The 17,604-nt window shown below is 43.5% G+C and overlaps 1 protein-coding gene and 1 pseudogene across 5 annotated transcripts in view; one reads left to right on the top strand and one right to left on the bottom strand.

The window, feature by feature from the left end:
- The window catches only part of STX8 (syntaxin 8), a 248,746-nt gene that overhangs the window by 53,390 nt on the left and 177,752 nt on the right, over window positions 1-17,604 (top strand). For all 4 annotated transcript variants that reach the window (XM_079726072.1, XM_079726069.1, XM_079726070.1 and 1 more), the window contains one exon: window positions 13,526-13,618. In XM_079726072.1, the coding sequence (XP_079582198.1) occupies window positions 13,526-13,618 (93 nt within the window). The remainder of the gene's footprint in view (window positions 1-13,525; window positions 13,619-17,604) is intronic.
- Window positions 4,212-4,832, bottom strand: LOC307067452 (ADP-ribosylation factor 1-like; annotated as a pseudogene). Its single transcript has one exon. The product of its transcript is annotated as an ADP-ribosylation factor 1-like (transcript).

The following is a 17,604-nucleotide window of genomic DNA, read 5'->3' on the forward strand; positions in this document are numbered from 1 at the left end:
AGTTTTTTTCATTTAGACCTTGTACATATTTTGTTTGATTTATACCTAAGTGTTTCACTTTTAGGGGTGCTAATGTAAGCTGTATTGTGTTTTTAATTTCAAATTCCACCCATTCATTGCTGGTATGTAGGGAAGAGATTGACTTTTGTATATTAACCATGTATCCTGCAACCTTGCTATAATGGCTTTTTAGTTCCTGGAGATTTTTTGTCAGTTCTTTTGGATTTTTTACTTAGGTGATCATATAACCTGCAAATGAAGTTTTCTTTCCTTTTTCCCAATCTGTATGCCTTTTCTTTTCTTTTTGGATTGCATTAGCTAGAACTTCTAGTACAAGGCTGGAAAGAAGTGGTGAGAAGGGACATCCTTGTCTTTTACCTGACCTTAGTGGGAAAGCTTTGAGTTTCACATCACTAAGTATGTTGTTAGCTGTGGGTTTTTTTTTTTTTTTTTTTTTTGGCTGCATTGGGTCTTCATTGCTGTGATCAGGCTTTCTCTAGTTGTGGCGGGTGGGGGCTACTCTTCATTGCGGTACATGGGCTTCTCATTGTGGTGGCTCCTCTTGTTGCGGAGCATGGGCTCTAGGCACGTGGACTTCAGTAGTTGTGGCACGAGGACTCAGTAGTCATGGCTCACAGGCTCTAGAGCGCAGGCTCAGTAGTTGTGGTGCATGGGCTTAGTTGCTCCACGGCATGTGATATCTTCCTGGACCAGGGCTCAAACCCATGTCCCCTGCATTGGTAGGCAGATTTTTAACCACTGTGCCACCAGGGAAGTCCAGCTGTGGGGGTTTTGTAGGTATGAAGTTGAGGAGCTTTCTCTCTATTCCTAGTTTACTGAGAGTTTTTATTAGTAATGGACGTTGGAATTTGTCCAGTATGTTTTCTGCATCTGGTGATACGATCATGTGGTTTTTCTTGTTTATCCTGAAATCCTACGTGTTGGTCCGTGGTTTCACCCATTAGCTGTTTGTAAACAATGCATCTGTATCCTGAAAAGCACCACATGTCATAGCTGATGGTTGATGGGGAAACTCCTTTGATGTGGTATAATTTTGATGAGATGATTTTGGAGACATGAGGATGCCCTAATGACACTGATTGTCATGGTTGCAGCATTTGAACTTGTTGTATAAAAAGGAAATCTGTAGGTCTATAACCTGGCAACGTTTTATAACCCTGTATATATTTGTTTGTTTGTTTGTTTTGATGGTACGCGGGCCTCTCACTGTTGTAGCCTCTCCCACTGCAGAGCACAGGCTCCGGACACGCAGGCTCAGTGGCCATGGCTCACGGGCCCAGCCGCTCTGCGACATGTGGGATCTTCCCAGACTGGGGCACGAACCCGCATCCACTGCATCGGCAGGCGGACTCTCAACCACTGTGGCACCAGGGAAGCCCAACCCTGTATATTAAAGATGGCTTTCTCATAAAAACCAGAACCACACAGCCCTATGGTCAAACACTTGTGATGTTTGTGCCTCTGCTTTTAAAGGTGCTGTGATGGACAGTTGGCATGCCAGGGTTTGAGAAGAGTGGATGGTTTGAAGTGCTTGCATATACCTGTGCAAAATCAACTGGCTGCCTCTGTTCCTATTTTACTGTAAATTTTATGGTACTGTTCCTGTTGCATTCTCCAGGGAGCTTCTCTGTAGACAGACACCCACACACACACACACCGCCCCTGCAAGTGGTGGAGATGCTGGTGTCTGAGTTTCCTGGTGTATCCAGGAAATCATTTTAAATCAACTATACTCCAATAAAAATTAATTTTAAAAAGTTGCCAGAAATGAAAAAGTGGACATCACTGCTATTTACAATGACGTGTTTCTGCTTACTTTTTCGTTTCTGATTTTAGTTGTTTGTGTCCTTTTTTTTTTTCATAGTTGGCCTGACCAGAGGCTTATTGAAGTTATTGATCTTTTCAGAGAACCAGCTTTGGTTTCATTGATTTTTTTTCTCTCTTGATTTCCTGTTTTCAGTGTCATTGATTTCTGCTCTAATTCTTAATATTTCTTTCCTTCTGCTTATTTTGGATTTAATTTGCTCTTCTTTTTCTAGTTTCCTGAGGTGGGAACTTAGACTATTGATCTTAGATCTTTCTTTTTGTCTAATATGTGCATTTGCTGCTATAAATTCTCCTCTAAGCACTGCTTTTGTTGTATCATAAATTTTGATAAGTTGTGTTTTCATTTTCATTTCAAAATATTTTAAAAGTTCTTTTGAGACTTCTTTGATCATGTGTTATTTAGAAATATGTTGTTTAACGTCTATGTATTTAGGGATTTTCCAGCTATCTTTCTGTTGTTGATTTCTAGTTCAATTCCATTGTATTCCAAGAGCAGAACTGTATGATTTCTGTTCTTTTAAATTTATTAAGGTATGTTTTATGGCCAAGAATGTGGTCTATCTTGGTGAATGTTCCATGTGAGCTTGAGAAAAATGTGTATTCTGCTGTTGTTGGATAAAACAGTCTGTAGATGTCCAGTACATCCAGTTGATTGATAGTGGTGTTGAGTTTAACTATGCCTGCTAGATCTGTCCATTTCTGATAAGAGGGGTGTAGAAGTCTCCAACTATGATAGTGGATTTATCTCTTCCTCCTTGCATCTCTATCAGTTTTTCGTCTCATGTAGTTTGCTCTGTTAGGTGCATACACATTAAGGATTGTTACATCATTTTGGAGAATTGACCCCCTTATCATTATGTAATACTCTTTACCCCTGATAACTTTACTTGCTTTGAAGTCTGCTCTGTCTGAAATTAATATGGCAATTCCTGCTTTCTTTTGATGACTGTTAGTATGGTTTATCTTTCTCCATCTATTTACTTTTATTTATTTATTTATTTTTGCGGTATGCATGCCTCTCACAGTTGTGGCCTCTGCCGTTGTGGAACACAGGCTCCGGACGCGCAGGCTCAGCGGCCACGGCCCACGGGCCCAGCCGCTCTGCGGCATGCGGGATCTTCCCGGATCAGGGCACGAACCCGTGTCCCCTGCATCGGCAGGCAGACTCTCAACCACTGTGCCACCAGGGAAGCCCTATTTACTTTTATTCTTTTAATAGTTAAGAGATTTTATTCTAATAGCTGTAACTACAGTGCTTGTTTGTCAAAATGAAAACTGAAAACAAGTATACAAAACAGTTGATTACTAATTGTGTATTGAAAGCAGTAAGAGGTTCGGCAACACCACGTAAACCAGTTCTGAGGTTTTCCCCAAGGTAAAGGTTAACAGCTCCAGCTTCTTTAGTGTTTATCAAAATACAAAAGAAAAAAGTAGAGGTTATTTTCGATGGCAAATCTGACCCTTGCAGGCCGAGGGAGTGAAAGCACATGTAGACAGGGGCTCCGAGGGGCTGGGGTTCAAGGATGACCACTTGTGCTCATGCTGGTGGGACCCCAGAGAGCCCGGAGCAGGCAAGCAAGGAGACTGCAGGGCTCCTGCTCCAACCAGAGCATTCCAGCCAAAGTGCCCATGCTGACCCAAGGAAGGCTGGGGTTCCTCCAAGGGGTCTGAGAGAAGTGGCTGCAGCCTCCAGCCCATCTCCTGGGCGGCCATGTAAGCACAAATGCTATGTGGTGTGGGATGATCCGAGACAAATCAAATCACAGGGACCTTACTGTGACCATGCAGAATGGATCATGGCTGGTTCTGCCCCATTTCACATTCCCAGTAGGCGATAAACCACCGGTGGACTGGACTCAGGCCATTACTACAGAACCTACACTAGGCACATTTCTCCCTTCTGTGTTCAAGTGTGCTCCTTATCTTGTAAATATTTTAAAAAATGCACCAAGTTTGGGTTAAAAACCAACCACCAAAATGGATCTCAACACAGATCTAAAGCCCAAGAGGAGGAGCATCCAACTCATCTGAAACAGCGACTCCTGGATGACCCGTGTGCCTAAAATCCCTTCTCAGTACTAAACAGTGGGTTGATTTTCTTTTCACAATAAAAAAAAAAAAAAAAAAAACTGAGTAATATTGCATTAGGAGTACCAGAAACTGCCTCATTGGAAACAAGAACTATTTAGATTAAATAAAAACCCAGTTGCAGGCAGCGTCTGCACATTTACAGCATGGTGAAGCACACTGTGGCTGACCATGGAGACAACTTCTGGCACTCACACCCCAGGGGCACATTTGCCACATGAGAGTAAAGCGAGGGCAGAAGGAGGGAGTGAATGGGGAGGAGAGAGGAGTACAGCTCACTTCTGGTTCTGGAGCTGATTGGACAGCCAGTCCAGTCCCTCATAGAGCCCATCCCCACTGGTGGCACAGGTGGCCTGAATGTACCAGTTCCTGTGCCTCAGAGTGTAGACCCAGCTTGTCCATGACCTCAGCTGCATTCATGGCATTGGGGAGGTCCTGTTTGTTAGCCAACACGAGCAGAATGGCATCCCTGAGCGCGTCTTCTGCCAGCATCCTCATAAGCTCCGCTCGGGCCTCATTCACATGCTCCCTGTCTTTGCTATCAACCACAAAGGTGAGACCTTGTGTGTTCTGGAAGGGGTGGCACACAGAGGCTGGATCTTGTCCTGGCTGCCCACGTTGCACACAGTGAAGCTGATGTGCTTGTATTCCACGGTTTCCACGTTGAAGCCTGTAGTGGGAATGGTGGTCACGATTTCACCCAGCTTCAGTTTGTGCAGGATGGTGGTCTTTCACGCAGCATCTAGGCCCACCATGAGTATGGGCGTTTCTTTTTTGCCAAAAAGGCCCTTGAAGAGGTTTGCAAAGATATGCCCTGTGCTGTAGACTAGTGGGAGCAACACTGGGCACAGAAACCCTTGGCGGCCGTGGCACAGCTGCTGCTCGAAGGCAGGCATTGTTTTCGCTCCCACACCATCCATTTACTTTTAATCCATATATTTCTTTATATTTAAAGTGAGGTTCTTATAGACCACATATAGTTGACTCTTGTTTTTTGATCCACTCTGACCGTCTTTGTCTTTTAATTGGTGTAGTTTTACTTCTTCATTTCAATCTGGATGCCTTTTTTCTTTCTTGCCTTATTACACTTGCTACAACCTCCAGTACAATGTAGGAATTATGAGAGCAGACATCCTTGCCTTGTTTCTAATCTTATGGAGGAAATATTCATTTGAAAGCCAGATGTGAGTTTTTCTTTGTTCAGTTACTAGATATTTCTCTCTAAAAATATTCTTGAGATTTTTTTTTTTTTTTTTGCTGGGATACAGTTATTTGGGTCTTGCTTTGTCAGGTGGACCAGAGCAGTGTTTATTTTAGAGTGAGGGTCAGCAAACCATGACCTATGGGCCACATCTGGCCCACCACCTGTTTTTGTATGGTCTGCAAGGTAAAAATGGCTTTTCCATTTTTTAATGGTTGAAAAGAGTCAAAGAATATTTCATGACTTGTAAAGACTGTATAATATTCAAAGTTTAGTGTCCATAAATAAAGTTTTATGGAAATATTTCATGACTTGTAAAGACTGTATAATATTCAGAGTTTAGTGTCCATAAATAAAGTTTTATGGAAACACAACCATGCTCATTCATTTATTAGTTATGGATGTCACGGGAAACTGTGACAATGGCAGGGTTGGGTAGCTGCACTGGAGACCATATGAACCAGAAAGCCTGAAGTATTTGCTCTCTGGCCCTTTATAGAAAATGTTTGCAGACTCCAGTCAAGAGGTGATTTCCCTCACTCCTGTGCCAGAGCCATTCTGCATGCCCTCTCTGATGCCCTTTGAATTATGAGGTGACCTGGTGGGAAGGGATAGGAATTATGTGTGCAATTCCTGTGAGCTCAGAGAGTTATTCCTTCTAAGGCTTTCAGGTGGTTCTTTCCCCAGCCTTAATTTCCTCACACACTTGCCCTGATCAACACTCACCTGAAGTCTCAGGGTGGACCCTGTGCAAATCTCCAGCATTTTCTCTCTCTGCAGCTCTCTGGTACTGTGCCCTACGACTGTAGCCACCTGGAACTGTTTCTTGGATTCTTCTCAATTCGGGGAGACTGCTGGGCTCTACCTCGGATCTGCCTTCCCCACACCATAGCCTGGGAACTCTCTCAAGGCGATGGTGTGGGGCAGAGAGTTCATCTCATCTGTTTCCCATGTCTCGGGGACCACTGTCCTTCATTTCCTGATGTCTGCGTCTTGAAACTGTTGTTTTGTATATTTTTGCCTGTGGTTTTGTGTTTTGTTCTCCAGTTGCTTGGGGCCAGAAGTAAATCTGGTCCCTGTCCGTCCCTCTTGGCCAGAAGCAGAAGTCTAACTGTTTTGAACTCCCTTTTCACAGTGAAATTATCTAGTGAATGAAGCACTGTTCCTCCCATGTCTCTTTAACTCTACATATTTCACCCGTTTCCTGAAGTAAAGTGAAGAAATTTAGAACAAGGCAGATTTTACTTTTCAGGACTCATGGTCCTTGAAAGGAGTATCTTACTAGCCAATACTGATGAATTTTCTGGGCATTGTTGCTTTTTGCCAAGAAAAACTTTTCAGGCAGGAAAAGTATCCCTGCCCCTGAGGAGGTGCCTCATCCAGAGATTGCTGTAGGCTAGGTGTGAGAGGACGCCGCGTGCCAGTGTTTGTGTTGTCTCCAAAACCGAGAGCATCCTTACTGGGATGCCCACCCTTTGGAAGCCGGCTGGCTTTTGGGGTTTGGTGCGGGGGGGAGTAAAGGAATGGAGGGAGAGGAGCAGCATATATTATAGGTCAGGATGTTTTTCTGCTCTTCCCTTTGTGTTTTGAAATGCTCTATTCCCACCCCCCCTCCTTGATTTCCTAGCAAGCTGTTTTTCAGGGATAAACACAAAAATGGAAGTCATCTTTACACAAAACCCTCATTCGTCCTTTCTCTGCCCCAGGAACCTTGGTGATGCGCTGAGGTTACCATGGCTTTGCTTCCTGGCCAGGTCCCGCACTGGAAAAAAAATACCCAACCACAAAGGGTTGCTTCTAACTTCCCTTTTGCCCGTGGAATCTGTTAGCCTTTCTGTACTTTCGTTGACCTTTAGAAAACATTTGGAAGATCATCCTGAATAACAGTTTTTTGGTAGAGCTTAGACTCGAGGCAATGAATGCCTTCCTTCCCTGACCCGGAAGCTAGGCCTCGTTACAGCCAGTTAGCCGGCCTCAGCTTCTGTGCTACCTAAGCCATAATTTGAGGCGCAAATGGGCGTTCAGCAGAAGATGGGCGAGGTGATGACAATAACTGGATCACCTCAAAAATCCCTGTGAGGGAATTCCCTGGCGGTCCGGTAGTGAGGACCTGGCACTTCCGCTGCTGGGGCCTGGGGTTCAATCCCTGGTCAGGGAACTAAGATCCTGTAAGCTGTGGGTTGCAGCCAAAAAAAAAAAAAAAAAAAAAAAAAAATCCCTGCGCTAAAACAAGGGAAGGTGCTTTTTTGGTCTGTACAGACCCTTGTTTCTGAGTCAGCTGGCGGGTGGTAAACACTGGAGAATTGTTCTACCTCTACGCAGGAGGTCTCTGTTGCTGGGGCTTCTTAATTAGCTCCAACTATTCTTACCGTAGTCTATAGACGTTCTTTCTAGATTCTAGCAGAAAGTTGTGCATTAGTTCTGGGTTTCTGTGTTCTTAGGTCTCTAAGTATTTTCATAGAAATAGCGGTGGGGAAGGTGGCTGGCTGGGCTGCTTTGTACCCTGGCACATCTGAGCAAATCATCTTTGAACACTTGCAATTATAACCTCACAGATTTTTCAAGATAACCTTTCTTGCAGCTGTCACAGACCAAGATTCCTTCCCCCCAGATCTTAAAAACATCTGTTCCTAGAACTTGCTCTAAGAGTCTTTCCAATGTAGTGATTATCTTTACCCAGCTTGACCTCATCTACTTCCCCTTCTTCAAGGAGAGCTCCTATATATCAAATGTGGGAATTTCCATCTGGGCACTGGACAACACAGCATCAGCTACTTTTTCTATTACCTAAACTCAGAGAGCTGTCTAGTATTAACGAGAAGTCCTTCCGTATATATGTAGCAGAGACTGTATTTCTTCCTTCTACAGACCTAGAGAGTCTTCTGTGGTCATTCCTTGGCTTAAACACCTTTATTAAATACTTGTTCTGTACCACCAGTTGGGCTCTGAACCAGTTGGGCAAAAACATAGGAAAAGAAGACACAGCCCCAACCCTTGGGGCTCTTGTCATGTGCTCAGTCGGGATCCTGAAGTTGCAGTTCTTAAGAATGTTCCTTGGTTTTATTTACTTGTTAAAATGTTGGTAACTTGTTGCTTTTGACAGTTTCAAACATATGAAAGTGGAGAAAGTAAGATAATGATTCTGTCTTACCCATCACTTGTTTCAGCAATTATCAACCCATAGCCCATCTCGTTTCATCTATATGTCTACCCACCTACCCATCCCTGGATTGTTTTTGAAGCAAATCCTAGACATTGTACAATTTCATTGGTGAATATTCCAGAATATAACTCTAAAGCATGTCTGCAAAAGATAAGGACTGTTTTTAAAAAACAAAAACATAACCACCATGCCATTATTACCCTTAATAAGTTAACAATTCTTAATCTGAACACTGACTGGATATATGATTTCCCTGATTGTCCCATGATGGGTTTTTTTTCAGGTTGTTCAATTCAGGATCTGAATATGGTCTGTACATTGCAACTAATTGTTATGTCCCATAAGTTTTGTGGGGTTTTTTTTTTTTTTTTTGGTACGTGGGCCTCTCACTGTTGTGGCCTCTCCCGTCACGGAGCACAGGCTCCGGACGTGCAGGCTCAGCGGCCATGCCTCACGGGCCCAGCCGTGCAACGGCATATGGGATCTTCCCAGACTGGGGCACAAACCCGTGTCCCCTGCATCAGCAGGCGGACCCTCAACCACTGCTCCACCAGGGAAGGCCCCCTTAAGTTTCTTTAGTAGGTAGGTGCCTTTGCCAACTCTTTCTTTCTTTGCTGTTTCTTTGTTGACGAAACAAGGGCATTTGCCCTATAGTTTCCCACTATCTAGAATTGCTATTTGTATCCACACACATTGTTTAATGTGTTCCTCTGTCCCACATATTTTCTGTAAATTGGTAGTTAGATTTAGTGGCTTGATCAGAATGACGTCTGTTACTTTCGACAAGAATACATTATGATGACTGTCCCTTTATTTTTAATCTACAGCCACCAGATTGTCCTCCCACAATTACATGGTATTTAGTTAGAAGATGGTTTTTCTGCATGTCTTAAGATAGGAAGTAGTCAAACACCTAACTATTCTGAAGCGATTTTTCAAAAAATGATTGTATTGGTTTTCTACTGCTGCTATAATAAATTATCACAGACTTAGGGACTTAAAATACAAGTTTATTATCTTATAGTTCTGTAGCTCAGAAGTTCCGTACAGATGCTACTGGGCTACGATCCAAGGTGTTGGCAGGGCTGGGTTCTCTTCTGGAGGCTCCAGGGGAGAATTCATTCCCTTGCCTCTTCCAGCTTTTAGAGGCTACCCACATCTTTTGGCTCCTGGACACCTTCTTTAGTCTTCAATGCCAGCAAGTTGCATCTCTCTGACCCTTCTTCATACCTCCCTCTGACCACAGCTGGGAAAGATTCTCTGTTTTTAAGGACTCATGTGATTAAACTGGGCCCACCTGGATAATCCAGAGTCATCTCCCATCTCAAATTCCTTACCCTTAATCACATCTGCAGAGTTGCTTTTGCCGTGTAAGGTCATATATTCACAGGTTCCCGGGATTAGGATGTGAACATCTTTAGGGGGCCGTTATTCTATGTAGTGCAGTGGTCATCCAGTTTTTAAAGTCAATACCATTATAAAATTGAAGAATGATTAATAAAGTATGGTATGTTGCAAATGATCTATTGTGATATCATGATTTAGGGTATTGATAAGGTAGGATAGATTATAGTAATGAGCTGTGATTACAACATCGTAGTAGTTTTACATGGTTCTGGATGGCTGTCTGCATGGGTCTTGATAATCGTTGATATTTTTGCAAGTAGCAACATTTTATTTTGTTCACTGGCTCTAAGATGACCACACTGCCTCCCCTTAGAAATGCTGCTTTAAGACTTGTAGAAGCTCAGAAAATGGTACAAATGAACTTATTTACAAAGCAAATAGTTACAGATAACAAACTGTAACAAATTTATGGTTACCAAGGGGGAAAGGGAGTGATAAATTGGGAGATTGGGATTGACATATACGCACTACTGTATATAAAATAGATAGCTAATAACAACCTACTGTATGGCACAGGGAACTCTACTCAATACTCTGTAATGACCTATATGGGAAAAGAAGTCTAAAAAGGTGCTTTCCTGGTGGCGCAGTGGTTGAGAGTCCGCCTGCCGATGCAGGGGACACGGGTTCGTGCCCCAGTCCGGGAGGATCCCACATGCCGCGGAACGGCTGGGCCCGTGAGCCATGGCCTCTGAGCCTGTGTGTCCGGAGCCTGTGCCCTGCAACAGGAGAGGCCACAACAGTGAGAGGCCTGCGTACCACAAAAAAAAAAAACCTAAAAAGGAGTAGATATATGTATATGTATAACAGATTCACTTTGCTGTACAACAAAAACTAAACATTATAAATCAACTGTACTCCAATAAAAATTTAAAGACTTGTAGAAGCTCAAGTCATCAATATTATTACATACACAGCATCTCTGTTATCTGGACCTTCTGTGTTTCTGAATTATAGGATGAAAATTTATTGTAGCACTTAAACATAGTGAGGAGATACTAAGTTCTTATAGAAATGATTTGAGTAGAGCAGAATTTTTAGGCCTCTTTCTGTTTTGCATTAGCAAGATAACCTTTAGGTAGTTAAGTCAGATAATGAGTCAAAGTTAAGTGAAAAGTGTAACATAGGTGTTTTTCATTCATAATCTATGTCTATACTAGGTAAAGCAACTTCAGGACTTTAATGATTTTTTTTCCTAATTGAAAACCATAGAGGAATCTCCTTTTCTCTTTTTATATCGTTTTACCTTTTAATTCGCATTGACACTTGACCATCAGTTCTACAATATATATAGTTTATTTGGGGGATGCATTTGGAATTTTACTGTAACATCGGTCATCCTATAGCAGCACTACGTTGATGATAGATTTTTCTTGGAGGCCATCCAAGAGGTTGTTACTAAAGACCAAAAGGACCTCATTATAAAGTGATTTTGCTATAAAATGGTCCCTTGGAATGATCCCTAGAGACAGCAGGTCATTTGTACAGTTAAAAGAGCATGTAGTGTCAAAAATCGTTACTAAGGGGTCCTTACCGCACACCATTAGTTTAAATAAATTCCAGATGAATTAACAAGTTGTGTAATGGCTTAATTCCATAAAAAGACTAGGAAAAACTATATAAGGAGATGTTAATGTGATCCGGGGCAAGAAGACCTTTATGATTTCTGCTTTTGTAGATAGCCCTTCATGTGAAACAGACATTTAAAAAAAACCATCAACAAGTGGAGCCACGAATGGCATGTTACCCTCACCCAGCAGAGTGCTTGGTGGAAAGAGTCGTTAGACTCAGCCTTGGAATGTTCTTTCTGATGCACCTGCAAGCAAAGGGAAAAAGTATTTATAAAGAGATTGGGACTGTCTAGAGTTAAAAAAAATTTTTTTTTAAATAAAGGATCTTGAGTAACTTGAGTTCTTTTCTCTTTAAATTTTCAAAAATTTAGAAAGGTAACACATTTTTTAAAAGCAAAAATGCGGGCTTCCCTGGTGGTGCAGTGATTGAGAGTCCGCCTGCCGATGCAGGGGACACGGGTTTGTGCCCCAGTCTGGGAAGATCCCACATGCCGCAGAGCCTGCATGTCCGGAGCCTGTGCTCTGCAACAGGAGAGGCCACAACAGTGAGAGGCCCACGTACCGCAAAAAAAAAAAAAAAAAAAAAAGACAAAAATGCTATTTTACTATACATTGTTTTGTATTCTGCTTTTTTTTTTAACCCAATAACGTATCATGAACTTCTTTTGAAATCAAAATATACCTGTACGATATCACTTTTCACGGCCATGTAGTGTTTTACTCTATGGCTGTACTCTGTGTTTCGCTTGTTTGTTTTGGCCTCACTGCATGGCATAGTGGGATCTTAGTTCCCCGATCAGGGATTGAACCCGGGCCCCCCGGCAGTGGAAGCGTGGAGTCCTAACCACTGGACTGCCAGGGAAGTCCCTATACTCTGTTTTTAAAGAAATCCCTGTGTTTGGGCATTAGGTTGTTTCTAATTTTTCACTATTATAAATGTATCCATCTGGGTCCAATCAGGAGAAAGAAATTTGAACGTGGAAAATGTAGTGTATGGAATTATTAACTATAACGGGGTTAGAGTAATGAGGGGTTAGCCAGCAGGAAGTAAAGAGACAGAAATAGCAGGTAGAAAGTGTAGTCGCTCCCCTGTGGAGACAGAGCGCCCACAGCAGTACCCCCAGGGTTGAGGTGCAGATCAAGTTGAAGAGGGCACAGCTGGGATTCACTGGATTTCAGAGAAGTTGCTGTGGTGCCGAGCTGGCGGCGCTGCCTGGAGATCGGTCCTTAGGGTACTAGGGAATACAGTGCACAGGGAGGCGTCTAACTGGAGGCCCTCTATTCCGAAACTGCCCAAGGAGGGGGTATGTTGGGAAATGTTGCTGGCCTTGGGGTGCTGTTGGCCACTGCACACCAAAGGAGCTGTCAGCATGGCAGGAGTCTGTCAGGACGGCACTGGAGCCAGGAAGCAAAACCCGTTTCCCCTGCAGTATCTCTGCAGTCTCCTCCACCGCCAAAGCTGGCAAAGGAAAAATTATTTAAAGGACCCAGATCCATTTTCACAGAGCAGTCAAAAAAGGGTGAACTTGGAGCTGAGAGACGATAAATTGGAAAGCAGCAAAGGAAGCAGTGTTTCAAGGAGCATCCTTGTATATACGTCATGGCATACCATCCAGATGTTTTGTTGCATACATTTCCTAGACATAGAATTGATCAAGAGGTAGGCACGATTTGCTCTCTAGAAAGATGTGTTAACTATCCTCCTGTGACTTAGCACTTAGAGCTTCTTCACACTTTACTTAACCCTGGGTGTTAGCATTCTTTTTAATGCTTACAAATCTGATAAGTCAGAAAAAAAAAACACCTCAGTATTGTTTTTTGTTGATATTTTTAAAAAATTAGTGATGTCAGAGCTTTTGTTTTCCTTTTTTATTCTTTTGTGCATTTCCTATCTATATCCTTTGCCCATTTAAAAAACTGGAAGATTAAGTCTTTCTCATTGATTTGTACATGCTCTTTATGTATCAAGTATCAGAATGTTTAAATGGTTATATAGTCACATCTTACATTCATTTGTAATGTTTAAAATGTAATTCATCTGGAAATCATTTTAGTTTAAGGTCTGAGGGTTATAAGTGTTTAACTTTTTAATTTTGTTCCAATTGTTCCAATAATGTTAACTATTTTCTCTTTTCCTGACTGATTTCAAATGTTGCTTTGATCATATATTGAATTGTGTCTATTTCTAGACTTTAAATTGTTTTCCTTTGGTTTTTAATGAGTTAATTGTCTCACTTTTTCTTTCAGAACAGGACGCAGGCCTTGATGCCCTTTCCTCGATCATAAGTCGCCAGAAACAAATGGGGCAGGAAATTGGGAATGAACTGAATGAACAAAATGGTAAGAACACGTCTGAAATTGACCAGATTTGCCATTTAATATAAATGCTAAAGGCTTGTCTAATTGTTAAATGATTTTAATATTACAAAACACCTGAAGTAGTTAAACGTCAATGGATTTTTATATTGATCGTTTAATGCAATTGAGGGTGGTTTGTGGCAGATTTAAGTTACTAAACACTAGGAAAAGAAATTTGGTTAAGAAATGTCCAGTTTTCTGTAGCTGCTTTTAAAAATGCTTTGTTTTGTGATCTGTTTATCCTGTGGGCTCTCCTTATGTGGTCACGGGGTGAAGTGGCTCAATGCGTCCTACACCAGCGCAGAGGCAGGGCACACTGAGTTGTCCTCTACACACCGCGGGGGGGGGGGGGGGCGTTGGCTCCTCTTCTGTCATAAATACCAGGCTGCAGGGCGAAAAAATACTTGAAGATTTTTTTTATTCAGGGCTTGATGTGACAAACCTGGCTGGAGAAAGATTAGTTTGCAAACCCACAAGCAGGATGGCTTGGGAGAGACAGGGCTTTTAGTCAGGAGCCTATCCAGATGGCTCTTGTGCTTGACGTATGCGGTTGAGGGTACAGGGGCATGAATGGAAGATGCAGCAGTAGGAGTGGAGAAGAGGGGATGGAAGCAGGGGACTGATGGTGCTTTTACCGCGTGGACCCTGTCGGGGGAATGTTGGGGGGGGGTCGCTGGTTTGTGAGTGGAGATCCTAAGTCCGGTTTGGACCCGTCCAATGAGAGATGCCAGTGAGGAATCCGAATCACAGCGTCGAGTGGACAGTGGGAGATAAGGTACTAGAGCTCGGTGAGAGGAGAGGACCAAAGGGAAGAGACGTGAGCAGCTTCAGCAGAGAGGTGCTGGGTGGAAGCAGAAGAATAGTTGAGTTTCAGTGAGGCTAGTGTTTATCGAAGGCCCCCGCTAGGTGCTAAGCCCTTTAATCGGTGCCATTTCATTTAATCAGTGCATAGCACTGTGAAGGTGATGTTATTGCTGTTTGTCAGAGGTGAAGCCCAGAGTGGCCGAGGGACCCCGTAACGTCACCTCAGTTGTAAGGGATAGAAATGAAATCTCACACTAGCTTCCTCTCTAAGGAAGACAAAATGGGAAGAGAAAAGTAAAAAGTAAAAGGTTTCAGCTTTTGGTCATGGTATCATGGAGGCTCACGGTGGAACGGCTTTCAAGAAAGGTTACCCTGTATGGGTGAGCATTGGAGCCCTGGGAGTGGGCACGTGCTCGCTCCAAAGGGGCGCTGCACCTGTCAGGTTGTACAAGTCCCACTTTTCTTCATCTCTACAAAGACTGAGTTCATCTGTTGCCACAGTACTATTCCATTCATCTGTCATAAATGAATATAAAAGTTAATTCTATCCATCTGCCTTCTGTCATAAATAATCACCAAAGCAAATGGAGAAACCCTCTAGCTTTACCATCCTAATAGAGGTTCTTAATGGTTTAAGGACAGGGAGGAGGACAATTCAGTCCTTTCCTGATAGTGCTGATGTGAATGTACTAATTCATGTATTTGTATCTAACTCAGTTATTGGCCAGTTCCTTCCTTGAAAGACAGTGTTCATAAGAAAATTAGCTCTGTAGGAAATCTGCCTGTCATAGGTATAATTGTTCTTTTATCCCAAGGAAACTTAGCCTGTTGAGTGGGTCAGTCTAGAAAGGATGCTAGCCACACACTGTAAAGCACGTCCATCCTGTGATGTGCTGAGATAAGCCATGTCTAGTAACCGTGGTCCATGGTCAAGCATGGATGGTGCCTACTTTGGTGAGGTGACTTGCTGACTTCCCGGATGAAGTCTCTGTGCATTTTCTTGCATAAGCAATCACACTGGCATGTCCTTATCTTGTTCAGTAGCCACCATACTTTGCTGCATATTAGAATCACCTGAGGACCTTCTCAGCCTCCAAAGCCCAGGCCGTACCTGAGCTGGTTTTCTGTTGTTGCTGTATCGCATTACCACAAACTTAGCGGCTTCAGACAATGCAACCCCCTTCTCATAGTTCTGGACCTCTGAAGTCTGCTGTGGGTCTCACTGGGCTAAAACCAGGTGTTGGAAGGGCTGCATCCCTTTCTGGAGGCTCTGGGGGAGAATTAATTTCCTTGCCTTTTCCAGTGTCTAGAGGCTGCCTGCATTCCTTGGCTTGTGACCCCCTTCTCCACCTTCAAAGCCAGCAATGGTGGATTGAGTCCTTTTCACATGGCATCACTCTGACCTCTAGCTTCTGTCTCCCTCTTTCTGTTTTAAGGACCTTTGTGATTATGTCAGGCTCACCCGGATAATCCAGCATAGTGTTCCTATTTAAGGTCAACTGATTTAGCAACCCTAATCCATCTGCAACCTAATGCCCTTTGGCCATGCAACCTAACATTCTCAGGTTCCGGGATGTAGATGTCTCTGGGGTGGGGGTGGGGGCGCTGTTCTGTCCAAGCATCAATACTTTTTTAAAGCTCCCCAGATGATTTCAGTAGGCTGCCAGGTTTGGGAACCAGTGCCCCCGTTGAATACGCTGAGGGAATGTATTTAGTACTGTACTTTTCCCTTGCCTCTCGGATGCTCACATGACAGACGGAAAGCCCACCCATGCACAGACCACTCGCCTGGTTACATATTACACATCTGCCATCCTAGTCACAGAGACTCTCTCTTCCCATCACACGTTTTACCCCCATCCTTTTCACCTCTTCCTCCGTGCCTCCCCAGTCCTCATCTCCGTTCCAGACCCGGATGCATATATGTGTACATAGACAAACATGAGGTATTTTTCCATGAGTTGCCAAAATAAGCTGGGTTTTCTCTGTGGTGGCCTCCCACTGAGATTGCAGCTATGCTGGTGGTTTTCTGTTGTGCACATTTGCTCCTCAGAAATAGGGCAGAGTCAGCCATTTTCTTTGATAGGAACAGAGAGGCTCTCTGAGGATAAAAATGATATCCCTGCTAGGACTGTGATCAGCCTTTATTCCTTTTGTCAAAGTCAAGAAGGCCATTATGTCTAGAGGTGTTGAGAACAGGCTTGCAGCCCCATCTGGATTTTTACTGTGACCCGAGTACATAATGAGGCGTCTGGGACCCGGGAGAAGGTTTCCACTTTTGGTTGTAAATATCTCTACTTGGTTTATTGACCTACTGAGTTATTCTTTTGGTTTTCACTAAATGAGAGAAACAATAGGCTAAGATAATGGCCAGCCAGGCCATTTTTGGAATCAAGTATCCAGACCTTACTAACAAAATACAATACATGGTACTGAGGGCATAACCACAAAGCCGAAGGGTCGAATTATCATCACTGTAGGAATCTTCTCACAGAGAGTTAAAAAGGGCCTGGCCCACACCAGTAATTACCCTGTTCCTATGCCAGTGACCAAGCCTAATGAGGAAGAGGATTGGCAGTTCAGTGAAAAGGCGGGTGATGGGAGACCTGCAGGTCTAATGGATTTGGGGGGTTGACAGCTGGTGAAGGTGGGGGGGTGCAGGAGAAAGAGGGGTGGGTGGAGGGCCGAGGCAGGGAGATTGCCCCATGGGACCACACAGTTCACAGTGAACCGTACGGATGGCTGGGGGCAAAGGGTTCGTGTCAGGCTGACTGCCCAGATGCTGTTCCGAAGTGCAGCTGTGATACAGTTTAACTGAAAAATCCCTTAAAGCTCATGCTCAAGAGGACAAGGCCTTTGGGAAGGAACACTAAAACAAGAAAATGAATGGGACTGACTTGACTGAAGTAGATACTTCTGAGACCTGATTTGGGCGTTGGCCAAGCTTTGAAGTCAGCACCGAGAAGAACCACAGAGGCCCGGTTCCGAGGGAGGAAACAGCACCAGGAACAGACTGTGTCACTAACCTCTGCCAGTGTGTGCTGGTCCTCTTCATTCTTTTTAATGTTCAAATATCCCAAATTCGGCCAGTCCTTTCGATGTTTCTCTGTCAATCTTTCAACCTTTCCTTGCTTTCTGGAAGAATCCACGGTGACAAGGAAGGC

Source organism: Hyperoodon ampullatus (genome assembly GCF_949752795.1).
Source record: "Hyperoodon ampullatus genome assembly, chromosome: 19".
Classification (NCBI taxonomy): domain Eukaryota; kingdom Metazoa; phylum Chordata; class Mammalia; order Artiodactyla; family Ziphiidae; genus Hyperoodon; species Hyperoodon ampullatus.